The sequence below is a fragment of the Cannabis sativa genome, chromosome 5 (assembly GCF_029168945.1).
Source record: "Cannabis sativa cultivar Pink pepper isolate KNU-18-1 chromosome 5, ASM2916894v1, whole genome shotgun sequence".
Taxonomy (NCBI): domain Eukaryota; kingdom Viridiplantae; phylum Streptophyta; class Magnoliopsida; order Rosales; family Cannabaceae; genus Cannabis; species Cannabis sativa.
In genome coordinates, this window is record NC_083605.1 from 74526009 (window position 1) to 74544809 (window position 18801).

An 18801-nucleotide genomic window follows, 5' to 3' on the forward strand; every position below is an offset into this window, starting at 1 on the left:
TTAATTAAAAAAAATGGCAGTAATATTTTTTTAGATTTTGTTGCAACAATACCCTTTTAATTGTTAAATGTTACATAAAACACAAGTGTCAATATATTATTATACTACATGTGAAATACTTAATTATTTATCTTATTTTTAATTTTTTTTTTTAAATAAGATTAATTGATAAACAAAATAAATTATAAATAATAAATAATTTTGTAAAAGAAATGTAAATTCTCTCTCTTCTTTTTCGTCGATGATTTTTCATAAATATTAAGAGAATTTTACTGTAAATATCACATTTTATTATTAATTATTTTTGTATCAAATAGTCTTTCCTATACTTTAATATGTGTATAAAATTATGCTTATAAATTATCATTCACGTCATATTTCTATTAAATAAAATTAAAAAGAAATCCTTCAATCTAATAATTTTAATAGTTCAAAAAAAATTTTAACGATTTATAAATCCAAAAAACATAATTTAAAAAATGTCAAATTTTGAAAGCGAAAATACTAAGTAGTAATAATAATAATAATAATAATAATAATAATAATAATAATAATATGTTACTTTTAATATTTTTTTTTATGTTTTTTAAATATTTTTACTATTTGCAATTTTAAAATCGTATAGTGCAGTCGCGGTTTGGTTTAAAAAAATAAACTAAACCTGTCGCAAATACCAAATAAAGATTTGATTCAGACAAATAAATTAAATATCAAAAAGTGATTCAACCAAATAAAAAACAAATACTCTTAATGAATACAAATATATCATATTTATTTCTTTTTCTCTTATTAAGTACAAACAAATGCATCTATACCTAGTAGGAACAAGAAAAAGAAATCTTTTAAATTTATATAACCTCCCTTGAGTGGATTCTTTTGTGACATGTTATTTTTCTCTTCATAAAAGCAAAGCATGTTTTCATATCTTTCTGACTAATTAGGATTTCTGTCTCTTAAACTTCCACATGTATCAAATTATGTCCCTGAACTATTTTAGTCATTAAAAATTCGCCTGAACTATTGAGATTGTTAGATTTAAGGACTTTTGTCTAATTTCATTCAATTTTACTAATTTCATAATTGTCCATGTACTAAATCATGCTCCCCAAATTTAAATATCTACTAAATCATATCCATCGAATTTGACATGTACCAAATCATATCCCTAAACTTTCATCCATATTAAACTTTCTTCACTAAATTTAAACAAAAACCCTTAAATTCGCAATCTCAATAATTCAAGAAAAATTTTAACGACCTTAAAAATTTGAGGGACAAAAATTCTAATTAGCCAATCTTCCCTTTTAAACCTTTTCTAAATGATCTCATTTGTGTATTTTAACTCATGTGTTCTTCTCTCAAAGTGGCAATAAAATGTTATGTCATCATATATTATTCATTTGTTGTATTACTAATTCACACAACAAAGAAATAAAACATACAAAGATTTGAACAAAAAAAATTATGTACTTACTACTATTCAGCATGAGGAATAACAAAAAATTGTTTATGAACAAACTTCTTTTCTCTACTAAATTATGTGAAACAACTACATCTTGTGATACTAAAGACAACTATTTTCTAGTAATCAAACACAAGAAAAGACATTATTTTGAAGATAAAAATGTGGGGTGAAGCTGGAATATTCAGCTATGTTGTTATTAGATCAGATTCAGTAATAAACTAAGACACTAAAGCTAAGTTGTTGGTTGATTTTTTCATTCTCAATCTGTTGAATCTTCCCCATTTTCTGAATCCAAATCCAATGGGACTTGACCACTGTATTGTTGCACAACCAAAACTGATGCTGCTGTAGAGAAATCTGGTGAAGTCAATAGACTACCAACAGGCCCCAGTTCAGGACACTCACTCCTCTTGTTCAAAGCCAAGGCTACTTCACCAACTGGATTTCGGCCAACCAAATACAGATTACAGTTGCCAATTTCGCGAATGGCAGCAATGACTTGTTCTGTGTTTTGAACTAGTTTCTCTTCGTATTTGATTGAGTTGTCATTGGCCACCTTAGTCTTCTTAAACTTGGCCAAGACATCGTTGTCCAGTGAAATCAACTCGGTGTTTGAGTTACTTTCCACATTAACAATGGCAACATCCCCTGCAATGTTTGGTTCCACTAGAAAGCGGATGACCATTAGTCTAATGCCCGGGTGTTCGGCCATTCTGCAGCCATAAGCAAGGGCTTCCCTGTCATCTTGGCCACCAAAGAAGAGAACTGTGACGAAACATGACACATTACTTGCAGCCACATGGCTATTTCCACCGAGCCCTCGATCAACAAAGATTCCAACCGAGCAAGGTGCATGCTCGAGTACCCTTCTGTTAACCCAACGAAAATCACTTCTTGTAACTTCTAATGAGCCATCCAACCTTTGGTGCTTGTGGAAAGGAAGGATAACGATTGCAGCCCTTTTCGCCTCAGCAGTTGAACAAACATCCTCATGCATATTTGACATGGAAGAGATTGATGTCATTGGCTTAACCGACACCCTTCCTAGTTGTCGGTAAGTCTCAAATGCCACAACAACATTCCCAGAGTCTGAACGATTGCCCTTGTGCCAAAAGGGCAATCCGTTTCTTCGTGCTTTGTGCACCATCAGAATAGCTGATGACCTCTCGGAAAGCTCCATGAGGTGAAGTGCATAAACAGAAAGTTCTTCTCTCTTTTCGGTTCCTCTTGAGGCCTCAAGCAGGTTAAGCAATGATGCAATGTTTCTTGTACTATGGAAACAAGCCAATATCCTAAGTTGGGTGTTTGGATTTTCTCTTTCAACTGTTCTATGCTTGTAATTAGCAAGTATTGCCCTTTTTGCTGGCTTATACACTGCAATGACAACAGGTGTGGTGATGAATGTAGTAAACACAGCCATTAGTACCATAATGGAAAATGTTTGATCATTTAAAACCTGCAAAGTTAAGAAACATAATGTCAATATTTAGTTACAAAAATAGTATCTATATTCAAAAAGGCAAAGAATCAAAAACTTACATTTCTGTCTTTACCAATGTTAAGAACAATGAGTTCCACCAACCCTTTAGTGCTCATTAGAAACCCGAGTGTTACAGCTTCACGAAAAGGAACTTTGCAGAAAAGGGACACCACAACAGTTCCAACTATCTTCCCAAAACAAGCTGTGAAGGTGACTAGACCGAAAAGACCCCACGATTGGAGCCCCCGAATGGTGGCTATATTGGTCTTCAAACCACTTGAAACAAAATATAGAGGTAGAAACAGACCGGACACAAGATCCTCTACTTTCTCAACGAGAGCTCCTGCGAGTGGACTGTCATTCGGGACAAGTATTCCAATGACAAAGGCACCGAACATGGCATGAATTCCTATAGTATCGGTTATAAATCCAGCAGCCAAGACAGCAGCTAGTGTTGCACATATGTACACCTCATCTACTGGCTCGCCTTCATGACATCTCAATGTCATCCATTTGAAGATTGGAGGGGCAATGAGAACACAACAAATTACAAAAACGCATCCAGATAGAAACACCCATAAGGAGATAAGAGGCGATTGACCAGCCCCAGATAGAGCAACAGCAAGAGCAAGTAGAATCCAAGCAGCTACATCGTTGACTGCTGCAGCTGACATAGCCATCCTACCAATATCAGTAGTTAAGAGTTTCAACTCAGCTAGAATACGAGCTAAGACAGGGAAGGCGGTTATTGAAAGGGCTACTCCCATGAATACTAGAAATGCAGCACTGTTTACATCTTTAGATATGGTTTCTTTAAGTACAAAAGAGGAACCGATTCCTAATCCAAATGGGAGGCTAATTCCTGCCATGGCAATCATCAAGGCTTTTTTCCCAGTTCGACGAATGGATTTAGGATCTAATTCTAGGCCTGCTAAGAAGAGAAAGAACAAAAGACCAAGATTTGCTAGAGTTTCTAACACAGTAAGACTTTTTGGTGGAAAAATATAGTTAATATACTTTTCATTCCTTCCTAGTGCTGATGGCCCCAGTAAAATTCCTCCCTGAAATATGACAACATATAAGGTAAAACAACTCAAAATACAATCTTTTTACTAGAGGTAAGTGTTCTTAGTTTTCATAGGCAATAAAAACAGCTATATTACATTTTAAGCAAGAACAAGAACAAGAACAAGAACAAGAGCGCGAAACAACTTACGATGATCTCAGCAATCACACGAGGTTGTCTTAACGGCTTCATAAGGAATGCTAGAACTCGAGTGACAACAAGTACTAAACATATCTGTAAAATAGCTAGAGGAAGTGCAAAATGAAGAGGATCATCTCCTTGAAATGCACCATTTGATGTAGCTTTCATAGGACCGGGACAAAGGTGTCCTACCCCATTAGTAATGTTGGTAACCATTTTAGGAAGATCAAGTTCTTTATGACAAAACCAACTTCAGTTAAGATCATTCAACACAAGGGTGGCTATCTGAAATAGACTTCAGTTCTACAATATATTCAACATAACAGAAAAATATATGATTACTTAACTTATCAACTGAAATCAAAGGTTTGAAAGAAACACAATCAACAATTCCAATAATAAACAATAACCAATGGTTGTAAAATCAGGATCCAAACAAGTCATTATACATGTTTAATCTTATCCACACGAGCAAAAAACATACAATAATTTGATAGGAACAAAATCAAAATTCCTCACTCAAAACCCAATTTGAATCTATCTCTTTACACTTAACACAAACACTTTCCATACAAGTTTCATTAAGTGGTACATTTTATACTATTACATTAGAATTTACAACAGTGAAAGAATCTTTAACTATTCACAACAACAAAGACGTTAAAGAAAGAAAAATATGGGAAGTCAACCAGAGAAGAAAAGCAATAGAACAAATCCAACAAAAACCATAGACAATGGTTGAAAAAGCTTACCTTTACAAATGGGTCTGTGTTGTTTTGATTGAAACAAACTTAAATCGCTTAGAATCAGAGCTATGAATATAAACCGACTGAAAAAACAGAGCAAAAATAAATAAAAATACAAACTTGAAGATGAAGTGAATGACAGGCTTTATGTAAGTGTGAGAAAAATAAAGATTGTATTTTTAACCTTAAAAAGAAAAAAAGATTGAAACTTTGGCAAATTGGCTTTACTCCTATTCCAAATGTAGTTAGAAAATTTTGGAAAGAAAAGTAAAAAAGATTGAAACTTTATTCCTAATGTAGTTAGAAATTTTTGAAAAGAATAAAAATAATACATTTACTATGGATCACTCTTGATTTTATTTACTATTTAATTTAAATTTAAAAATAATAAATATAATAATAATAATCTTCTACTTCTGGTCAATGCTGTCGACATTAATAATAAATATACTAACAAAAGTCAAACAATTCCACTTCCAATTTGTTTGTATATAATTTTGGAGACTTTTATTTAAAATTATTTTAGGATTTTATTTATTGTTTTTGATTTGTATAAAAGATATATTTTTAATTTATATTCGTATTCCCTTTATTTTTTTTTTAGTAATGATATATGTAATGACATATCATTAATCTTTTTCTTACTTAGCGTTCTTAAAAAATACAAATTTAGAATAAAAATATTTTAAATATCAAAATAAATATCTATATGTGCAATTTTATTAATGTAAAAATAAATACCTATATTATTTTAAACACAAAAAGAAATATATATATATATATATGTATAAAATATGAATAAATTATAAAAATCAACTAATTTTTTTTTTTTAATTTTTCTAATATTAGGTTGCCAATATAAATTTTTAAAGTGTAGTATATTGACTCATATATATTTTTAGTAATTAAATAAATATTATGTGTGTGATTGAACACGACAAGATTTTTATAGAATAGAGTCAAGAAAATTAGGTACGAGTCAAAAATTAGTTAACACGACTAATGCAAAATAAAAATAGGTCAAATATGACACGATTCACTTAATACGGACTTTACACATTTTATACGTTTTTTTTTAATAAAATTAAAAAATATTGATATGTAAATAATAATAACAATATAGCTATGTAAAACTACGACAAGACTCAAATACAAAATAAAAATAAGTCAAATACGACACGGTTCACTTAACACAGATTTAAAACATTAATATTTTTTTTTAATAAAACAAAAAATATATATATTAATGATAATATAGCTATATTATATAAAACTATATATACAGTGATATAATGTTAAGTTAAAAAAATTTAAAACTAAAAAAATTAAAAATATATTAAAAAATGTTTTTATTATACATATTAAAAAATTATACATACATATGTATAAATTTTTTAATGGACTTTAAATTTTTTTTTTTTTTGTACAACTTCAACTTTTATAATAATAGTAAAAAGGGTGTGGGTCAACACAAATATAGTGTGTTTTTATATAGGGCTATTTACAAAAATATGGGAAAATAAATATAAGTTTTGATATACATGGCATAAAAACTTAATTACACTAAATATGGCATTTTTTAAAAAAACTTACAAATATGGGAAAAAGTCTTGAGGAATGCCATAAAAAACTATAAATTTGTGTTTCTTTTTATTTATTATTTCTTTTTTAAAAAAATAAAATACTAAAATAAATAAAAAATGATCTCAACTATAGATATTATTTTTTTTTTACAGAAATTAAACTTGTTTTTTTTTTATTTAAACTACTATTTTTTTTCTTTGTTTTTTTTGTTAAAAACTAATTATTTCATTAAAAGCAGAAAAAAAAAAACTAGTTTCATCAACATCATCCTGAAGAAAAACAATCTAAAAAATTATAATCTAAAGATAATATAAACTTTAAAAATCAGTTTCATCAACATTGAAAGAAATTATTAATTTCATTAAAAGAATAAAAAAAATAGTTTCATTATGTTATTAGAATTTTTTTCAAGGTACTTTTTTATTATTTTTTTTCTAGGTTGGAAACTTACATTTATATTTTGTTATTAAATTATTGGTAGGCATTATGTGTTGTTTTGATTATATTTGTAATTAGTATTTTTTTTTTTTTTGTATATTTGTGTGTGTATGGTTTTATTTGATTGTCTGATGAAACTGGTTTCAATTAACTTTATTATTAATATTTATATTTTGTTATGATTTTTTATAACGTCAAAACTGGTTTCACATGTCGAAACTGGTTTCACAGATTTTAACTGTTCTTTAATAGGGTTGCTCAATTTTTATGATATTATTATATATTTTTTAGTTTGTATAAAACCAGTTTTCTTATTGTATGATATTTGAACAACAATTTTTATTTTATTTTAATTAATCAGTTTCTGACACACATATTATTTTATTATTTTCATAACTGGTTTTTTTAAGTAACTAGTTTTTATAACTAATTTTTTTTTTATTGTTGTTCATAATTGAATTTTATTCAATTTTTTATTAATTTATTTCAAGAAACTGGTTTTTATTTGTTTGTTTTTATTTTGGTTGTTTTACTAACTGGTTTCTCACATTCCACTGTTTTTTTTTATTATTCTTTTATGGTTTTTATTGCACTTTTGTCTCTTTAATTTTCTTTGTTTCTTTTTTTTTTTCTCTTTCATTTTAATTTATGATTCTCTTTGTTATATTTGCTGCATATTGTATGTTTAAATTAACTCTAATTTTTGAACAAGCAAATAAAAAATTAAATGCCAAAATAAAGAATGAAGTTAGAAGTTTGATTATTAGGTCTTGATATAAAATTTATATGTTCGAAACTGGTTTTAGTATCGTTAATTTGTAAAAGTTTAGTTATTAGGCATTGTGTATTTTTTATTATGTTATTGATGAAACTATTTTTTTTTTTTTTGCCTCTTTTAATGAAATAATTCGTTTCTTTTAATATTGATGAAACTAGTTTTTAAAGTTAGTATCGTCTTTAGATTGTAATTTTTTTCATTATCTTGTTGATGAAACTATTTTTTGTATTCTTTAAATGAAATTATTAGTTTCTTTCAATGTTGATGAAACTAGTTTTTAAAGTTTGGATTCTTTTTAGATTATGATTTTTTATATTGTTTTTTTTTTCAGGATGATGTTGATGAAACTGGTTTTTTTTTCTGCTGTTTTTAATGGAATAATTAGTTTTTAACAAAAAAAAAAAACAAATAGTAGTTTAAATAAAAAACAAGTTTAATTTTTGTAAAAAAAAATGAAATAAAAAAATGTACACTTATTATATATATTAAGAGAAAAAAATTAGGTTGAGAAAAAAAATTTAAAAAAAAAAAAAGAGAGAGACACAAAAAGAAATTAAAAAAAAAACAATAGAGAGAGATAAGCGAAAGAAAGAAAAAAAAAAGTAGCTACTGACTTAAAAGTTGAAAAGAAAAAAGAGAGCCAAAATTGACTAAAAAATATATAAAAAAGACAAAAAAAAAAAAATTTGAAGTTTCAATAAGTAAAAAAGAAAAAAAAAATTAATAAAAGTATAAAAATAAAATGTTCTTGTCAAATTAAAAATGTAATATTTGGTGTGAATTTTTCAAATAAAAAGAAACCCTAAAATGTAAGTGTAAAATAAATTAAAAAATAAATAAAACTAATTAAGCTAAAAACAAAAACATAAAATATGGGATTGGATAATAAGTTTATAAAAATATGGCATATCAAATACCATAAAAAATCTTAAATGTAAAAAAATGCCATAGAAGAGTGGCAAACTTAAAAATGCCATATTTTTCTAACTTTGTTATGAAATCCCATATTTCATGTAATTTTCACTTTTATATATATCCGGCTAGGATTGAGAAAATTATATGCAAAAAAATATGATACAAAGATAAAAATTATCAAATAAAATATTTTATTAGTTAATTATTTAATTTTTTTGAGGCATTTCTTATTCATATTATATACTTGAATTAGCAGTTCGTGTATATACTCAGAGTAGATGACGAGTCAATTTGGATAGATATTTTCACATTTTTTTCCGATGTTAATGTATTTAATTAAAATTATTTTCAATGAATGTTCATTGTCAAAAAAAAAAATCTTGCCATAATAATAGCTCCTTTTATTTTTAAACAACACTAATACACTTTCAAAAATTTTGTTTTTCGTACAAAATGACATGTGGATCTACTTATTATTTTTATTTTTCAGAAAAGGCATCTACTTTAATTTGACGTATCATAAATAATAAAAATAAATTTATCAAGAAAAAATTGATGATATGATATGAGAATTGATATAATTCAGTAGTGTCTTATGCTTTTAATAATGGTGATTTCTCACTCTTTTATTGAATCAATCAATGTCCTAGTTTTTATTTTGAGTGATAAGAAATTTTAAATTGTTATTAACCCCTTGTTTTATAGATTTCGATAGATTTGATAAATTTTCTTTTATTCTACTTTGGAAAATGGTGTCTCTATCTAAATTTTATTAAAAATTGATATATAAGTATAAGTTGATACATATTAATATGAGAGATAATGTAATGAACTATGTGTGATTTACCCATTAATAAAAATTTTCATTTACTTTTCAAATAATAATAATAACACCATATAACAAAGAAAGAAATAATAACATGTACATTATAGTAATCTTCGTAAATGATACTTTCATGATAATTTTTAATTTGCTTCAATAACAATTATCACCTTTACGTAATGTTTGGAAGAGATTGAATATAATTAAATTAGATTAAAACGATAAAGAGAAAAAATAAATGATCATTTGTCAATAATAATAAGATAATTATTCTAAATTTTTCGAGGGACTAACTATTAAGTTATCCCATACCAAAAATTATTTATGTTGTTATTAGAATATTAATTGTTTCAATTAATATCTCTAATCATTAATATATCAAACAATCAATAGAGTATTTTAGTGGTATGTGTTTCAATTTTCTAGTACTTAAAGATGGTTTTTTCAGTTTACCATTAAAGGGTGTAACTGTGTAAGGCACTACTGGTGCTATTATTTAGCATTTCTCTTTCTATTTCAGAACATTTATTGCAACCTCTCTATATATTTGGAATTGCTCCATTTATTGAAAAGTATGAGAATAGAGAGAATAACAGAGGGAAGAAATCAGAGCTGTTTTATTATATTCTCAATTGAAGATTACAACTGAAGCAAGAGCTTATATAGCTCTGTAAGATAGTTAAACCAGCAGAAAATGTTAGTTGCAGAACAACTAACTTACAACCGACTCTGACTAAATAACAAACTAATTAACAACTCTAACAGAACCTAACTAACTTGTACCAAAGTGTTTCTAAGAGCCCCCCTCAAGATGGAGTGTAAATGTTAATTAAACCCATCTTGGATACAATATTGGAAAAATGAGTAGGCAATAGAGCTTTGGTAAAGATGTCAGCGAAGTTGTGTTGAGAAGAAACATGCATTAGTTTGATGGAGCCATCTTGGACCTTCTCTCGGATGAAGTGGCAGTCAATCTCCACGTGTTTGGTGCGTTCATGATAGACGGGGTTTTCGCTGATGTGAATGGCAGCGGTGTTGTCACAATAGAGTGAAGCGGGAGTGGAGTGGTTGATGCCAAAGTCTTTGAGGAGAGCGAGGATCCATGTGAGTTCGGAAGTGGCATTGGCCATAGCTCGATATTCAGCTTCAGCAGAAGATCGAGAGACGGTTTGTTGTTTTTTTGATTTCCATGAGACGAGGGAGCTGCCAAGGAAGAGACAATAACCTGAAATGGATCTCCTTGTGTCTTGACAAGCCCCCCAATCAGCGTCAGAAAAGAAGGAGATCTGAACGTTTGAGGGAGATAAGCTAGTTTCAGCATATGCTGAAATAGATGGTGTGGTGTTTGATGGAAAAAACAATCCTTGTCCAGGTGTTGTTTTGAGGTATTGCAAGATGCGATGCGCAGCTTGGAGATGGGGGATTCGAGGACAAGTCAAGTATTGGCTAAGATGGTTGACGGCATAAGAGATGTCTGGCCGTGTTATGGTTAAGTATATTAGTTTGCCAATCAGACTTCGAAAAACAGTAGGATCGGGAAGGATGTTTCCTTTGTCCTTACTTAGTTTTAAGTTGGTCTCCATGGGAGTAGAAGCCGGTTTGACACCTATATATCCCGTGTCCTTGAGTAATTGGATGGTAAATGGTCGTTGAGAGACCGAGATGCCATTTTTTGTTCTTCCAACTTCAAGATCAAGGAAGAATCGAATGGTGCCAAGGTCTTTAAGTTTGAACTTGTCATGAAGATATGTTTTAAAAAAGGAGATGGCATTGTCATTGTTGCTAGCAACAATGATGTCATCCACATATATCAAGATGGCAAGAAAAAAGGTGTTGGTTCGTTTTGTGAATAAAGAGTTATCTGAAAGGGATTGGGAAAAACCATCAGAAATGAGGGTTTGGCTCAATTTGCTAAACCATTGCCTAGAGGCTTGTTTTAGGCCGTAGATGCTTTTATTCAATTTGCATACCGTGTTGGGAGGAGCCTTGTAACCTGGGGGAATTTTCATGTAAACTTCCTCATGAAGATCCCCATGGAGAAAGGCATTGTTGATGTCCAATTGGTGAACGTTCCAATTGTTCATCGCTGCAAGGGCTAAAAAAATTTTGAGAGTGTTGAATTTAGCCACGGGAGCATAAGTTTGAGAGTAATCAATGCCATGTCTTTGAGTAAAGCCCTTGGCAACTAGGCGAGCTTTGAACCTTTCAACAGCCCCACTTTCATTATATTTGACTTTGTACACCCACTTGCATCCAATGGCTTTATGGCCAGGGGGTAGTTTAGTGACAACCCAAGTATTGTTTTTTTCAAGGGCATCAGTTTCTTTGTCCATTGCTAATAGCCAATGTTTAAATTGAGATGCCTCAGCATAAGATTGAGGTTCAACTTGGGAATAGGCTGCAAGGACAGCTGCTCGAAAAGTGGGATGTAATTTAATGTAGGAGAGATATTGCTCAATAGGATGAGCAGTTGAAGAGGCATGGCAGACATAGTCTTGCAAATGTTTTGGCTTGTTTAATGCTCTGCCAGTCCTTGTGGTATTTATGGAAGATGGTTTAGGAGGGATGAAACCATCTGTTGTGAGATGTGATGAAGTGGGTGCTGGTATGAGTCCAGCAGGTGGTGGATCGGGTGTGGTCTGTGCTGATGCATCAGGCGTTAGTGCAGCAGGTTGTGGTGTGCAATCATCTGCTGGGGTTGATGTTGCATCTGAATTTGATGTGCAACCATTGGCTGGGTGTTGTTTTGTAACCAGAGCTGGTGATAAAACAGCTGCTGGAACATGTTTTGGTGATAAATCTGGTGTTAAAACACCAGTTGGAGTGACACGGGGATGTGTAGATGGCATGCCAACAATGTGGTGCTGTTGTGAAATGGAATTTTTGGTAGAAAAAGGTAACAACACATCGGTAGGAGCATGAATGTGTTGAGTGACTGGTTTTATGGTGGGAAGGACATTATCAGAAAGGATTTTGTTAACTTCAGAAGGGGATGTGAGTGAAAACAATGGAAATATTGTTTCATAAAAAATCACATCTCGTGAAGTGTAGATATGTTTACTTTCAATGTCAAGAAGGGTATAGGCTTTCATGCCTTGAGGGTAGCCAATGAAAACGGAGGCTCGACTTCTTGGTGTGAATTTATGCCTTTTAGAAGGAAGGGTAGAACCATAGGCTAAACACCCAAAACTTCTAAGATGGTCATATTTGGGGGTTGTACCATGCAAGAGTTGATATGAAGTCAATCCTTTAAGCATTTTTGAGGGGGTTCTATTCATGAGATAAGTGGCGGTTTGAACTAGGTATGGCCAATAGACCAGAGGTAGATTGGATTGGAATCCTAGTGCCCGTGCTATGTTTAATATGTGTTGATGTTTCCGTTCAACTACGGAATTTTGTTGTGGTCTTTCCACACAAGAATGGTAATTGAGGATGCCTTTGGAGGCAAAAAAAGATTGTAAATTTAATTCTTTAGCATTGTCAGATCTAATTGCTTTAATGGAAGTGGAGAATTGGGTACAAACCATATGAAAAAAAGAGGGAATAATATGTTGAACGTCAGATTTATTCTTGAGCATATAAAGCCAAGTAAATCTAGTTTTGTCATCAACTATGGTGAGAAAATACTTGTAACCTTCCACACTTAGAATGTGAAAAGGGCCCCAAATGTCCATATGAACCAAATCAAAGATATTCTTTGAAAAATTATGATTGGAGATAAAGGGTAAGCGTTTTTGTTTAGCCAAATGGCATATATGACAATGTTTAATAGAATTTGGATGTGAAATATTATGTTCTTTATTAAAGAAACTTGAGATACACATCGAAGGATGTCCAAGGCGATTATGCCATTGATTTACATTGGTTTTATTGAAAGAAAAAGGGAAAGTAGCAGCTGCTGTAGCAGTGGAGTCGTCTTGTTGAATCAAGTACAATTTCCCACATCTTTTAGCTGTCCCAATCACCACATTCAGAGTAAGATCCTGAATTTCACAAGAATTTCGATGAAACACAATGTCATTAGGATTATTGAGTATAAAATCGGTGAGAGAAAAAAGGTTGAGAGTGAACTGTGGGATGTATAACACATTCTGTAGAGTTATGTGCGAATTTAGCTTGACAGTTCCAACCTTTTGAACAGGTATATTTTGTCCATTTGGTAATGTGACAAACTTGGGAAAGGAAACATTAGTAAAAGAGGAGAAACAATTAATGTTAAAACACATGTGGTGGGTAGCCCCACTATCAATTATCCAAGAATTTGCAAAAGAAATGGATGTTGTACCTGCTAGATTCGAAGCTGCAGGGGTCGGGGCTGGGGTTTCAGCATTGCTGGTTTGGCCAAGTTGTTGGCTAAGTAGTGAAATTAGATGTTGGCATTGAGAGGTAAGATCAGTATGCACATTGAGACCTTGAACATCAGATTTCGAGTTGTTTGTAGAGGCAGTATTGGCCTTGGCTTTTCCCTTGTCTTGCTTTCTTTTGTCACCATATCCAGGAGGAAACCCATGTAGAAAATAGCACTTATCAACTAAATGGCCTGGTTTTCCACAGTTGGAGCAAGATGGGCGAGGCTTCTTGGATCTAGGTGGGTTGGTGGAAGTCGAGGCAGCAGCAAGGGGAATTGTTTCAGATGAACCGAGGGATCTTTGACGCTCTTCTTGAGTGATCATAGCAAAGACTCGGGACAAGTTAGGGATTGGGTCATTGAGCAAAATTTGGGCTCTAACTGAGGCATAGGATTCATTCAAACCAGTCAAGAACTGAATGACTTGGTTTTGATTGTAAGAATCCAAGAAAATTTTCATTGCACCACAAGTGCAAGTTGTGATTGGTTGAAACTCTTTCAACTCATCCCATAGGGATTTTAGTTTGGTAAAATAAGCAGAAACCGAAGAATCACCCTGCTGAAGCCGAGTGATTTGGGTCTGCAATTGAAAAATTCTGGGGCCATTGCCCTCGTTGAAACGCTCAGCAAGATCGTTCCACATATCAGTGGCTAAATCAAAGTACATGATACTTTGTGCAATGTCGGGTGAAACAGAATTAACTAACCAAGACATTACCATATTGTTGCACCTTAACCAAGAATTGAGATTAGAATTACCAGGTTCTGGCCGAGGGATAGAGCCATTGATGAACGAAATCTTGTTCTTGGCAGTCAGGGCCATTGTAATTCCTCGTTTCCATGGTTGATAATTGGGGCCGTTGAGGACTGTGGACACAAGCACAAGGCCGGGGTGATCACCGGTGCTGAGGAAGAAGGGGCTGGAATGATCATCAGCAACTGAACGGGAATGAAGTGCTTGAGTTGTGTTGTCTTCAACAATGGTGGCTGAATCTTGCGGAACCGGATCTGGGTTTTGAGATTGAACCCTAGGTTGTGGATTGAGAGATGGAAGAGCTGAGTGATTTGCAGCAGGAAGAGGATCGGAATTGATCTCTGCTGTTTGGGTGTCGACCGTCGATGGAGGAGCACCATCTTGAGAACGTGTCGAAGGTCGGGCCATGGAAGCTAAGGGCCGAAAATCGTCTGATACCATATGAGAATAGAGAGAATAACAGAGGGAAGAAATCAGAGCTGTTTTATTATATTCTCAATTGAAGATTACAACTGAAGCAAGAGCTTATATAGCTCTGTAAGATAGTTAAACCAGCAGAAAATGTTAGTTGCAGAACAACTAACTTACAACCGACTCTGACTAAATAACAAACTAATTAACAACTCTAACAGAACCTAACTAACTTGTACCAAAGTGTTTCTAAGAAAAAGCATTTACATGTCAATTAACATTTAACCTGTACAAGTATATATTTTAAATTTTCTAATCTAATTCAATAGATACTTTGAAGATTGAATTAAATTGAATTTACTATTTTATAAATACTCTAATTAATTATTTTCTTTGGGAAAATTACATAATTTATACAGAACTACTAAATATATCTTAAAAAATAACATTGTTCCAAACTCAACCTAACAAAATCATTTTATAATTTCATTAATTCTTCCAATTCTACAACAATAGACCTCATCATCCATTTAAAACTCCAACCCAATTAGAGTATAGATTGAGTAACATATATAGAAGTAGAGTTTTTCTACCAATATAGGTTAATAGAGTTTTTTCTTCTTTTCATTTGATCCATAGAAAACACAACACATTATAACCTTTTTAAAAACCTTAAAAAAATTATTAAAACACTTTAATCAAAAGAAAAAAAAAAACCATATATATAAACAATCTAAACGCATAGCCAAACTCATATAATTAAAGATAGTTAGATTCCATAGAATTGATGGCATACAATTAATCAAATTACCAATTGCAAACTTATTGAAAGAGCTCCATTAATAAAAAATAAAATAAAGATAAATGATTCTATAATCTATTACTTTTGTTTTAGTTATATATTAATAAAATATATAATAATTTAAAAAATAAAATAATATTAGTTAAGTAAAAACTTAAAATTTTAAAATATAACATTTTTGATTAATTTATTATTTACTTTATAAATCATACACTACAAAAAAAAAAAAAAAAGCTGCTACTTTTAGTGACAACATAAATTTTTTGTAATTAAATGTGACTTTTAGTCACAACAAAAGGTTACTTGTGACTAAAACATAGTATTAAGTAACAAGTATTTGTCACTAATTTAGTTTTATTTATTGTGACTAAAACACATTTAGTCACAACAAATCGTAATTTTTTGTGACTAATACTTTTAGCTACGGACCTTTTAGTCACAACACAATAATGATAATTTATAATTAGCCACAACTTTTTTTTATCTTTAATCACAAGTTTTGTTATGACTAAAAGTAAGTGTGACAGTCAGTAGTCTCGTGATCCATAAGGAGAAATACCGGGTAAGCTGTGCAATCCCACACCACCTGAGGAAGGTCGAGTGGGATGATTCTGAGACTGTGTAGGTATGGGACTACACAGTTGAAGAGGGCAAAAAATGGATTGATTGATACTATACTTATATCAACCAGGTGCATCTTGTTTCCTGGTAGCCCATCATAAAAGAACTTCACAGTTTGGGGTAGTTTTAAGATGGGTGACTTGGGAAGTTTTCTCAGGAAGTGTGCGAGTGAGGACAAAGCACACTGGAAACACTCGTGTTGGTTTGTAAAGTCAGTCATCAGTCCATGAAGCAGCCAGAGTAACGTACTCGTGTATAAGAGTCATTATTCCGTGGGTGTAAAGGCTCAATAAAGGCTTGAAGCGAAGACGTTACAGTAAGATTTTTGTAGTGATAATAGGGATCCACTCTCTCCATTTACCTTAATATTGGCCACACTCATCTTAACCCACTTTCTTTAACTATTAAAAAAATTGCTATCATCAATTTTTACGTTTGAAAATACGTGTGAAATACTTTTTTCATAACAACATTTGTTATAATTATAATATCAAATTTATAAAGTTTTAAGAAAATTTGAATAATTTACCGTGTTAAAAATTTGAATAAAATAATACTCTGGCATATATATTTTTAGAGTGGAGTTTGACATGAACCAAATTATGCCCTACGAAGTTTTAAGGACATTAAAAATTTGCTTTAAATTATTAAGATTATTGAATTTAAAAACTTCCATCAAATTTTGTTCAATTTTACTAATAGGCGCCTAATGTGACAATTATCCATATAAATCTTACTTTTTGAACTTTGACATATATATGTCAAATAGTGCCCTCGAATTTCCGTCCACATCAAGAGTTTATTAGTATAATTAAATAAAATCAGAATAAAATTTTTGAATTCTAAATTCAATAGTTAATTCAGAGAAATAACTTCAAAGAATAAATACCTTTAGTGATAATATTTTAGTCACAACATAATTTTTTTGTGACTTAATGTGACTTTTAGTCACAACTAAATATCACTTGTGACTAAAATATAATATTAAGATACAAGTTGTCACTAATTTAACTTTAGTTTAAACAAGTATAGTGACTTAAAATATATTTAGTCATAACAAATTATAATTTTTGTGACAAATACTTTTAGCTACACGAACATTTTAGTCACAACATAAGAATAATGATTTATAATTAGTCACAATTTTTTTACTTTTAGTCACAAATTTTGTTATAGTAAGATTTTTTGTAAAGAATGTTTAATGACCTAAAAAATTCTAAAAATATGATTTGATACTAATTCCTAATTAGCCAAATTAAATACATTATATATGTATGTATAAATGCAGAGACATAAATATACACTCATGTGCTAATTTTTTTAATCAATTGTATTTATTATAAAATGAGTCCAATTTATTGAAAGTGACAGGTGATTTTGTAGTATAATTTATGTGTACATTAATAAATCAATTAGAATATTGACTAGGACTAATTTTTATTTATTTATTTCTAAGAAGTGAGACTACAAATTTAATTAGTAGCAATAATGAGAATGAATATTTTGTCAATACCGCCATAATTATAGAATATTAAAATGTATTAGATTATATAGTAAGTACGTAGAGGAAAATGCATGCTATAGAAATTGGCATGCAACTTAATTTCACTATAAAAAAAAAAAAAGTTAATTTTAAGGATAATTTTTTAGTCATAATATAATTTCTTTTTTATAATTAAATATGTTATTTAATAACAACAAAATGATACTTGTGACTAAAATATAGTATTTAGATTTAATTTTAGTCACAACAAGTATATATAGTAACTAAAAATACATTTAGTCACAACAAATTGTAATTTTTGTAACTAATACTTTTAGTCACAGATATTTTAGGCACAACATAAGAATATATAATAATTTATAACTAGTCACTTCATTTTTAGTAGGGCTGTACAGAAATTTTCGTAAACCGCCCAACCCGAATAACCCGACTAAACCAAACCGACAAAACCGAAAAAAAATACAAACCGACATAACTTGACAAAATTCTAAACCGCCCAATCTGTAAATTGGGCGCGTTGAATTTTGACCCAAACCGCCCAATGAACCCGCCCAAACCGATTTAACCCGATTAAGAGTTTTTTTTTTTTTTTTTTTATATATATATTATATATATTATATAATATATAATAATATATAATATATATTAAAAAAAACCCAATCCCTAAATTGAATTTAGATTTGGAATATTATGTATTTAATGTTATTAATTTTTATTTTAGTTGACTCTGAAAAAAAAAAAAAAAAAAAAAAAAAACACTCCTAATTCGGTTTGGGCGGGTTAACCCGCCCAACCCGCCCAACCCGTCGGTCGGGTCCAGAATTTTTTTTTTTTAAATTGGGCAGTTTGCATGCAGAATTTTATAACCCGATCTTTATGTCGGGTTGGAAAATATATAGTATAAACCGACTAAACCGACCGATGT

At 30.6% G+C, this 18801-nt stretch overlaps 1 protein-coding gene across 2 annotated transcripts; it reads right to left on the reverse strand.

Annotated features, from left to right (window-relative positions):
* Positions 1-1447: 1447 nt before the first annotated feature.
* Positions 1448-5560, reverse strand: LOC115716141 (cation/H(+) antiporter 18). Of its 2 annotated transcripts, XM_030644879.2 has the most exons (5): positions 5083-5560; positions 4905-4981; positions 4162-4455; positions 3005-4006; positions 1448-2921 (listed from the first exon to the last, which is right to left on the reverse strand). In XM_030644879.2, the coding sequence occupies exons 3-5, from the start codon at positions 4366-4368 to the stop codon at positions 1725-1727; spliced, it is 2406 nt and encodes an 801-aa protein (XP_030500739.2). In that variant the 5' UTR covers positions 4369-4455; positions 4905-4981; positions 5083-5560; the 3' UTR covers positions 1448-1724. The 2 variants fall into 2 exon arrangements, with proteins under 2 accessions (XP_030500739.2, XP_030500738.2); XM_030644878.2 differs by lacking the exon at positions 5083-5560 and having other exon boundaries at positions 4905-5063.
* Between the last annotated feature and the right edge of the window lie 13241 nt (positions 5561-18801).